The sequence below is a fragment of the Hoplias malabaricus genome, chromosome 13, assembly GCF_029633855.1.
Source record: "Hoplias malabaricus isolate fHopMal1 chromosome 13, fHopMal1.hap1, whole genome shotgun sequence".
Taxonomy (NCBI): domain Eukaryota; kingdom Metazoa; phylum Chordata; class Actinopteri; order Characiformes; family Erythrinidae; genus Hoplias; species Hoplias malabaricus.
Window position 1 is genome coordinate 7,691,488 of NC_089812.1, and position 10,552 is coordinate 7,702,039.

The 10,552-nt window shown below is 45.5% G+C and overlaps 1 gene segment (V, D, J or C); it reads right to left on the bottom strand.

Annotated features, from left to right (window-relative positions):
- Positions 1–664: 664 nt before the first annotated feature.
- LOC136665249 (immunoglobulin heavy variable 1-18-like) lies at positions 665–1,145 on the bottom strand. The segment is given in 2 exon segments: positions 665–1,011; positions 1,085–1,145. Coding segments are annotated over 2 exon segments (408 nt in total).
- Positions 1,146–10,552: the final 9,407 nt, after the last annotated feature.

The following is a 10,552-nucleotide window of genomic DNA, read 5'->3' on the forward strand; positions in this document are numbered from 1 at the left end:
ACCACTACTCTGGGAGACTCAATGTCCCAGAAGACCAAGGGGTAATTAGTGCCAACCAAATGTACCTGCTGGTCCTTGCTTTTAAGGCTGTCGCAAACAGTACACCTCTGTCATAACTTTGTTGACGTTTGACTGGTATGGTTTAACCCCCTGAGGCTGCAGAAAATAAAGGGAAAATGGGTTTAGCTCAACTCAAAAAGAAGGGGAAAAGAATGCAAGAAGAGTTAGCACAATTAAGAGGGAGGGAATAATAATAAATAAATGCTGATAAATAAATACTGTCATAAATGCTGTGATAAATGCTGTGGTGTGTGATGGGAGTTTTCTGTATTCCAGTCCATAAAGACACTCACAGGTCACTGCTGTGTTCAGTATCAGCAGAAATGTGAAGAACATGGTGCTGTGTTGAAGACGCTGTCTCAGTCTCCAGTGCAGTGGACAGGAGAAGCTGCATAGGTGTATAATAAAATCTTGGAATTCCAATGAAGTGTATAAAATCAGAAATGTTGACATTGTGTAATGTTACTGTACTTTAACTGGTTGTGGAATAAAATACTCAGATTCCTACTGAGTAAAGTTGATGTTGGAGTGTTAACTAACACCCACTGTGGGTTTCCTGTGTATGAACAAGACCAGGACCACCTTCAGTTTGTTCAGTGTGTGGTTATTGTTCAGCTGCTCCATCATCTCCATCACTGTGGTCTCGAGCACAGTAATAAACAGCAGTGTCCTCCACCCTCAGACTCTTGGCCTGTAAGAACTGTGTACTCGTGGAAACGTCTTCAGTCATCACAAAGTGGCCCTTCATGGAGGCTGCATATGTTGCAGCATTGTTACCAGTGCTCATCCATCCCATCCATTCCAGAGCTTTCCCTGGTCTCTGCCTTATCCAGTGAATGTTGTAGCTCGTCATGCTATAACCACTTATTTTACAGGAGATCTTCACACTCTCCCCAGGTTTCTTTACCTCAGCAGAAGACTGGTCGAGAAGGATCTCAGCAATTACAACATCTGAGGAAAATCAAGCAAGAAACAGTTAAGAACAATCCAGAAGATTTTGAACCATACTCTGGGTCAAACGTACCTTGTGTTAGCATCAGTACAACAACGCAGCACTGAGCAAAGCTTAGACCCATGAAGATCATGTTTAATGGCTGAAAATGGACAGATCCACTTCTGAGAAATGAAGTGATATCAGCATTAACCAATAGCCAACGTTTTTATCTGCAGCCCAGAATACAGATGTGGATTTACATAAACACACATTTGTCCAATAGAATATGTTGCGTTGTCCTACAGTAAGTGAAATATATTGCCTTCTAGTGTTAAGGCTTGATATTTACATCTCCGTGTTTTACAGCTGCAGTGCAGATTCACTGGGGTCCAGTCTCAATGGAATACACCAGCTGTTCTACAGTAGTGAGCCAGGGCTGGAATAGTGGAGTGTTTCCTGATGTTTATATCACTGCATTAAATGAGCACCATGTCTTAAAATGTAAAAATGCATCACACAGGATCATATTTATTTTGGGAAGTACTATATATATATAATCCGGGTAGTAATCCGGGTCTGGTGCATTGTGGATCGGGTGGCGGTCGGGGTCGGGGGCCCTGGCATTCTGATCCTCGGTTACTGAGACTGGCTTTTGGAACATGGAACGTAACCTCTCTGGTGGGAAAAGAGCCTGAGCTGGTGCGCGAGGTTGAGAGGTACCGGCTAGATATAGTTGGGCTCAACTCGACACACAGTATGGGCTCTGGAACCAATCTCCTTGAGAGGGGCTGGATGCTCTTTCACTCTGGAGTTGCCCAGGGTGAGAGGCGTAAGGCAGGTGTGGGCTTACTCATAGCCTCCCAGCTTAGTACGTTGGGGTTTACCCCAGTGGACGAGAGGGTAATTTCCCTGCGCCTTCGGGTTGGGGAAAGGGCTCTGACTTTTGTTTGTGCTTATGCACCGAACAGCAGTTCAGAGTACCATGCCTTCTTGGGGACCCTAGAGGGAGTGCTGGAGAACACTCATTCTGGGGACTCCATTGTTCTGCTGGGGGACTTCAACGCTCACGTGGGTAATGACAGTGAGACCTGGAGGGGCGTGATTGGAAGGAACGGCCCCGCTGATCTGAACCCGAGTGGTGTTCAGTTATTGGATTTCTGTGCTCGTCACAGTTTGTCCATTACGAACACCATGATCGAACATAAGGGTGTCCACAAGTACACCTGGCATCAGGACACCCTAGGCCGCATTTCGATGATCGACTTTATAGTCGTATCATCTGACCTGCTGCCATATGTTCTGGACACTCGGGTGAAGAGAGGCGCTGAGCTGTCAACTGATCACCACCTTGTGGTGAGTTGGATCAGATGGCGGGGGAGGATGCCGGACAGACCTGGCAGGCCCAAACGTGTGCTGAGGGTTTGCTGGGAACGTTTGGCAGAGGAACCTGTCAGAAAGATCTTCAACTCCCACATCCGGCAGAGCTTCGACTGCATCCCGGGGGAGGCTGGTGACATTGAGTCCGAGTGGGCCATGTTCCGGACCTCCATTGCTGAGGCGGCTGAACGGAGCTGTGGCTGCAAGGTTGTCGGTGCCTGTCGGGGTGGCAATCCCCACACTCGGTGGTGGACACCCCGGGTGAGGGGGGCTATCAAGCTGAAGAAAGAGTCCTATCAAGCCTGATTGGCTCAGGGGACTCCGGAGGCAGCCGACAGGTACCGGGGAGCCAAGCGGCTTGCGGCCTCGGCAGTCGCTGAGGCAAAAACTCGGGTGTGGGAGGAGCTCGGTGAGAACATGGAAAACGACTTTCGGTCGGCTCCAAGAAGTTTCTGGCAAACCGTCAGGTGACTCAGGAGGGGAAAGCAGTTTTCCACCAACACTGTATATGGTGGGGGTGGGGAACTGTTGACCTCGACTGGGGACGTCATCAGACGGTGGAAGGAATACTTCGAGGATCTTCTCAATCCCACCAGCACGTCTTCCGCAGAGGAAGCAGAGCTTGGGGACCCCGGGGGGGGGGGGGGGGGGCTCGTCTATCACTGGGGCTGAAGTGGCCAAGGTGGTAGGGAAACTCCTTGGCGGTAGGGCCCCGGGGGTGGATGAGGTTCACCCCGGGTTCCTCAAGGCTCTGGATGTTGTGGGGCTGTCCTGGTTGACACGTCTTTGCAACATCGCGTGGACATCGGGGGCAGTGCCTCTGGGGTGGTGGTTCCCCTTTTCAAGAAGGGGGATCGGAGGGTGTGTTCCAACTATAGGGGGATCACACTCCTCAGCCTCCCCGGTAAGGTCTATGCGGGGGTACTGGAGAAGAGAGTCCGACTGATAGTTGAACCTCGGATCCAGGAGGAACAATGCGGATTCTGCCCCGGTCGTGGAACACAGGACCAGCTCTTTACCCTCGCTAGGATCCTGGAGGGTGCATGGGAGTTTGCTCAACCAGTCTACATGTGTTTTGTGGATCTGGAGAAGGCATTCGACCGTGTCCCTCGGGGTATTCTGTGGGGGGTGCTCAGGGAGTATGGGGTACTGGGCTCTTTGTTACGAGCTATCCAGTCCCTGTACAAACAGAGCAGGAGTCTGGTTCGTATGGCTGGCAGTAAATCTGACTGGTTTCCAGTCAGAGTTGGACTCCGTCAGGGCTGCCCGTTGTCACCGGTTCTGTTCATAATTTTTATGGACAGAATTTCTCGGTGTAGCCAAGTGGCGGAGGGTGTCCGGTTTGGTGGTCTCAGGATTCCATGTCTGCTTTTTGCAGATGATGTGGTCTTGTTGGCTTCATCGAGCCGGGACCTCCGGCTCTTGCTGGACCAGTTTGCAGCCGAGTGTGAAGCGGTAGGGATGAGGATCAGCACCTCCAAGTCCGAGTCCATGGTACTCAGCCGGAAAAGGGTGGAGTGCTCTCTCCAGGTTGGAAGTGAGATCCTGCCTCAAGTGGAGGAGTTTAAATACCTCGGGATCTTGTTCACGAGTGAGGGAAAGATGGAGCGTGAGATTGACAGGCGGATCGGTGCAGCGTCAGCAGTAATGTGGGCTCTGTACCGGTCCGTTGTGGTGAAGAGAGAGCTGAGCAGAAAAGCAAAGCTCTCGATTTACCATTCAATCTACGTCCCAACCCTCACCTATGGTCACGAGCTTTGGGTAGTGACCGAAAGAACGAGATTGCGGGTACAAGCGGCTGAAATGAGTTTTCTCCGCAGGATGTCTGGACTCTCCCTTAAAGACAGGGTTAGGAGCTCGGACATCCGGGAGAGACTTGAAGTGGAGCCGCTGCTCCTCCACGTCGAGAGGAGCCAGCTGAGATGGTTCGGGCATCTGGTTCGGATGCCTCCTGGACGCCTTCCTGGAGAGGTGTTCCGGGCATGTCCAATGGGGAGGAGGCCCCGGGGCAGACCAAGAACACACTGGAGAGACTATATGTCTCGACTGGCCTGGGAACGCCTCGGTATACCCCCGGAGGAGCTAGAGTCGGTGGCTGGGGAGAGGGAGGTCTGGGTTTCTTTGCTCCGACTGCTTCCCCCGCGACCCGGATAAGGGGTGGATAATGGATGGATGGATGGATATATATATATATATATATATATATATATATATATATATATATTACTTTACAAGTTAATCCTGTTTCAGAATCAGGTAAATCACCAACCTGAGACTTGACTTCAAACTGGACTGTTGCTATTTGACATATGGGCTGTCAATAAAGGGTTGACAATTAATATGGAATATGTTGGAAGACATAATACTCTTTTCCCAAAATTAAAGAAATTGACTGAGAAAATGGAAAGTGTAATTGACATTTTAAATACATGATTTTATCTTATAAAATGGTCAACACTACTGTCTCAGTCTTCAGGGTCTGTTGTTTTAGCAGCACCACGACCCATGTTCTTTATCGTCTGGGTGAAATGAAAAAGTACAAAACAGTGAGGAACCTGACTCTAGAGACTCTGCTGTGCTTTTTTGTAAGATGGGTGCATTAGTTTGTGTCACTGTGAGCCTCTCTCTCTGGCGCAGTAATACACAGCTGTGTCCCCAGTGTCCAGACTCTGTCCATGTAATGTTACTGTTTTGTCCAAGTGACTCTAGAGATAGTGAACTTGTATTTTAGTTTATCATTGTAAATTAGGGTCCCAACGCTGCTGATATATCCGATCCACTCCAGAGCATTTCCTGAAGGCTGTGGGATCCCACCTGTATTCTCACTTGTAACTGAATACTAGACCTTGCAGTCGATGGTCAGAATCTGGTATGGACTGACCACCACAGAAGCAGACTGGGTCAGTTCTTCACAGTGGACACCTGTGGATCAGAAATACACAGTGATTCAAAGTGATTAGATTCATAATCTTGGACATGAACATAATCTCAATAGTGTTGAGTGTTGTTTACTGAGGAACTGACAGGAAGCAGCTGCCAGCAGGAGCAGTAGAGATGTAGAGAACATGGTTGGTGTTGAAGTGTGGGTTGAAGCTAGAGCTGTGGGATCTTCTCTGTTCTCCACACTTTTTGATAGAGAGAGTCTGATCTCCTAAATACACAGAGGTCCAGTGGCAGGAAGCTGGTATTTGTTTATCTAGTGACCCATGAGAGAGATCAAGTGGTGTATATTGTGTGAGTGAAGGAAGATCGCCCCCTAGTGTTTAACAGCAGGTACATATTACGAACAACAGCAGCTTCAGAAACAACGCCAATGACCTGTAACTTATCTCTGCTGTTTACTGTAATGTTCTCCAATGATTCTGTGTTATGAAATAGAGCTCATACTGACACCTAGTGGCCTGGATGAATGATAGACTTTGTAGTAAGTCTGCTTTAAATCTGGACACCACTATATACTGGAGACCAACTAAACTGGTAGAATAAACTGGTTCATTCAGGGACAGCAATTTAATTTCATACTTCATCTGATGTGATGCATTTTTTTAAATATCTTTCATAACTATTACATGCTACACTTTGTTGGAAAAATTACTGATTGCATCTTTAGTAGAGGCAAGATTGATGTTAACGGTTCATTTAGACTTTTATTTCTGACCAAGTCTGCTTTGTTCTTCACTTGCATGGTTTGTGTACAGCTGTCTGTATGAGTTCCACCACTGTGAGTGTCTAGCGCAGTAATACACTGCAGTGTCTTCAGCCTTCAGTTGAGTCATGTGCAGGTAGAAATTGGAGCTGTCCTTGGACGCAGTAAACCTGCCCTGAACTGACTGGGCTGAGCTTTTGCTACTGTCAGAATAATAGTAAATGATCCACTCCAGTCCTTTCCCAGGAGCCTGACGGATCCAGTGCATTTGAGTACTACTCAGAGTAATCCCACTGCAGGCACATGTCAGTTTGTGGGATCCACCTGGAGACAGTGTTACTGACTGTTCAGACTGTGTGAGGACGGCCTGAGAGTGGACACCTAAACAGAGACACAGAGAAGCAGCAGATTACATTTTTATTTCATTGTTCAAATGCATTCATATGGATCTTCACAGAGAGAGAAACATCTGACTCACGTCCTGCAGCGAGCAGAAGCAGAAAGTAGGTGATTATCATTATGTTGATGGACACAGAGCTGGTCAAAGTCAGCAGAAACCTGGAGATCTGCTCAGTTTACTCTGTTTATGCAGAAGAGATGTGACAACATTTGCATGACGAGTCAGTGTTATGAAAAACAGCTGCAGTTGCATCAAGGGAACTGTGGAATTTTTAGTGAATGGCGCTCCCTGCTGGAAATTTCATTTCAACATTCTCGAATCTTTACGGGATATTAGAGGCCCCCTGCTGTGACTGAGGGACAAGCTCAGTAGGATGTGAATGGAGTATATTCTCAGCATTTGTAATACTAAATCACTGACTACAATTGTAGGTGTCTGTAACTCAGTCAGTAAATGTATGAAAATAAATAGTCAACAGTGCATTAGGACACAATGAAATAAATAGAAAAAAGGAGCTGGAGTCAAAGCATTGCACATACAGTGAATACTTTTTTTATTTTTTATTTTTTTTTCTTCTGGGGTGGTGTGGTGTGGATGATGAAGAAGATGCTCTGCCAGACACCGTCTAGAAGTGTAAATACATTTTTATTTCACAAAAGGACAGCATCTTACCAGCCATAGGGGCTAGGAGAATATCAGGTCAATTTCATTTGTCTCTCCCCTTCAGCTCTTTTCTGTTTCCTTTATATATGGTTATTTTTCCCTTCCAAATATGGCGAAACATATGGCATTTGTTTAAATTTTCTCATGCTTTGGGTTTGAGAGACAGTATCACATGTGACACACAGTTAGTAACATATCCATATATGGACAATAAAATATACTTAACCTAATTTCCTAATCAATGGTCCTGAACACCCTAGTCTTGAGAGATACTACCTATACTTACATTTACAGCACTTGGCAACACTTCCCAGAGTGACCTCTTGTTACCATCATATTACAGGAATTAGTGAATGTAGGGTTAGGAATTTTGTCCAGGGACTTCAGTTGGTGTAGTGCTGTATGGTTGTCTGGGTCAGATATGGAACACCAGTCTGCCACCTAATCTGCACAATTGGCATTTGTTTCTGAGAGTGTTCTGCTATATATTATTTACAAAATAAAACATACTAAGGTTTCTTGACCCTCAACAGTGTTATTGGCTATGGACTCTTTACATTTACTAATTAATGAATTAATAACATTATGAACAAACAATATGAAGCAATGTATGAACTGTTTAGACACTCTGCTGTGGGTTTTTATACACCATGTTCATTAGTGTGTGTCACTGTGACACCCTCGTGCAGTAATACACAGCTGTGTCCCCAGTGTCCAGACTCTGTCCTCGTAATGTTATTGTGTTTGTCCCAGTGTTTCTAGAGATAGTGAACTTGTTTTTTAGTTTATCACTGTAAGCTGTGCTCCCGTTACTGATCCATCCAATCCACTCCAGAGCTTTTCCTGAAGGCTGTTGGATTCAAGCTATCCAAGAGCTAGTAATTTAATATGAGACCTTGCAGTCGATGGTCAGAGCCTGGTCTGGACGGACCACCACAGAAGCAGAAGCAGGCTGGGTCAGTTCATAACAATGGACACCTGTAGATTAGAAATACACAGAAATGCAAAGTGATTAGATTCATCATCTTGGACATGAACATAATCTCAATAGTGTTGAGTGTTGTTTACTGAGGAACTGACAGGAAGCAGCTGCCAGCAGGAGCAGTAGAGATGTAGAGAACATGGTTGGTGTTGAAGTGTGGGTTGAAGCTGGAGCTGTGGGATCTTCTCTGTTCTCCACACTTTAATAGAGAGAGTCTGATATCCTAAATACACAGCGGTCCAGTGGGAGGAAGCTATTTGTTTATCTAGTGACTCATGAGAGTGTTCCAGTGGTATATATTGTGTGAGTGAAGTATGATCGCCCCCTAGTGTTTAACAGCAGGAACATAGTGGGAACAACAGCAGCTTCAGAAAAACCGCCCACGACCTGTGACTGTCCCCTGCTGTTTACTGTAATGTTCTCCAATGATTCTGCATCGTGTTATGAAACAGAACTCATACTGACACCTAGTGGCCTGGATGCATGACAGATTCTTTAGTAAGTCTGCTTTAAATTTGACCACCTTCATATACCCTTATATATCCACTCTATGGAGAATAAACTGGTTCATTCAGGGACAACAAAGTAATTTAATTGTTCATCTGATGTGATGATGGACTTCACAGAGAATGTTATAAAATTTAATACTCATAACAATTTTATGGTGAACTTTGTAGGATAAAATGACTGATTGCACCTTTAACATCAATGTTGTCTCTAAAATTTTACTCAGACTCTTATTTCTGACCATGTCTGCTTTGTTCTTCACTTGCAGGGTTTGTGTACAGCTGTCTGTATGAGTTCCACCACTGTGCGTCTCTAGCGCAGTAATACACTGCAGTGTCTTCAGCCTACAGTTGAATCATGTGCAGGTAGAAATTGGAGCTGTCCTTGGACGCAGTAAACCTGCCCTGAACTGACTGGGCTTAGCTTTTATGAGAGTCAGAATAATAGTAAACAATCCACTCCAGTCCTTTCCCAGGAGCCTGACGGATCCAGTGCATCCTGTAGTCACCCACACTGAACCCACTGCAGGCACAGGTCAGTTTGTGGGATGCACCTGGAGACACAGTTACTGACTGTTCAGACTGTGTGAGGACGACCTGAGAGTGGACACCTGCCAATGGACACAAAGCATAAAGGATGAGTAGAAGAACAGAATGAACACTCATCATCAATAAATAGAACTACTGACTCAACTCACAAGAGCTAAAGGCTAATACCAGCAGTAGAATCATAGCAGATATGATTTGTTATTAAACTAATGGCATCCTAATGGGTCACTGCTACTGACCACTCAGACTGTGTGAGGACGACCTCAGAGCTGATACAGAGCAGACTTACATGGTACAGTCAAGAGCAGGACGACAGATGTGAGGAACATGGTTCTGGTTGATGTCTGTCTCCAGACCCACAGTTTCAGCTGTTCTCTTTATGGACAGAACACATTCACTGAGACATTTGCATAAGAAGCCATTGAGGTAAACAAAGTCAACTGTGGCACTGAGTTTATTAGACTCTGAGCGCCCCCTACTGGGAAAGAACTGAGACTGTGGCAGGACCTCTCTCTTCTTTATCCATCACATACTGTGACCATTTCAAATACACAGGAGAATTACAGAAGTGACATCACTCTTAGCCTAATAATATTAACCCAGATATTAGTGATAATAAACACAGCTGCAGAGAGGAATCATGGACATTTCAGAAGGGCCCCAGTTCATCCCAAACCCATTCAGAGCTGCTGAGGACTGGGCTCTGATGTGGTCTAATCCACACTGACTGACAGTGTTTATGATTAGGAGTCTTGCCCGAAGGCTCTTACAGGCGTAATATGGGATGTTTAAGCAAGCAGGGAATCAAACCCCAGCCTTCCACTTGTACTGCGATGCTGTTATTCCACTACGCTACAAAACCTGTTGGACCTTTCATTGTGATTACCTTAACCTCCCTGCTTCTCAGTAGCACTAGAGATGATTTAGGGTCTTTATGAGGGAGGAGTGGATGCTACTGGACTGTGAATAAAACACCAGTTACACTCAAGGCCTTGTAGAGTTCAGTGGAGCTGCGGAGACACTGGGGACTGTTAATATGAGACAGAAAAATGGAAGAGAGATTCAGTATTACTTTACTGTACTGACTACACTACCACTATAACACTGACCTCCTGTACATTTATACTGAAGTATATATTAATCAGATCATTACCCAGCATTCCTCACAGTGTCTTTAGACTGAATCTGTGTTTGTTTCTAATGTTGGAGATGCTCTGATCATTTCAGTAATTGAGTGTGAGGAATTCTAGTCTGAATGTAAAGATAATGCTGTGATGTTAATAGGTCTGATATGTTATCATCTATAATTCTCTCTGAATTCAAGAGCAGTTGCACTGACTAATAAAATTCCTCTACACTTTTTTTCTGAGTGTGTACCAGGGTCTCACTGCTTTTAGTCACTGATCAATAGTTAATAGATTGATAGATGTATCTG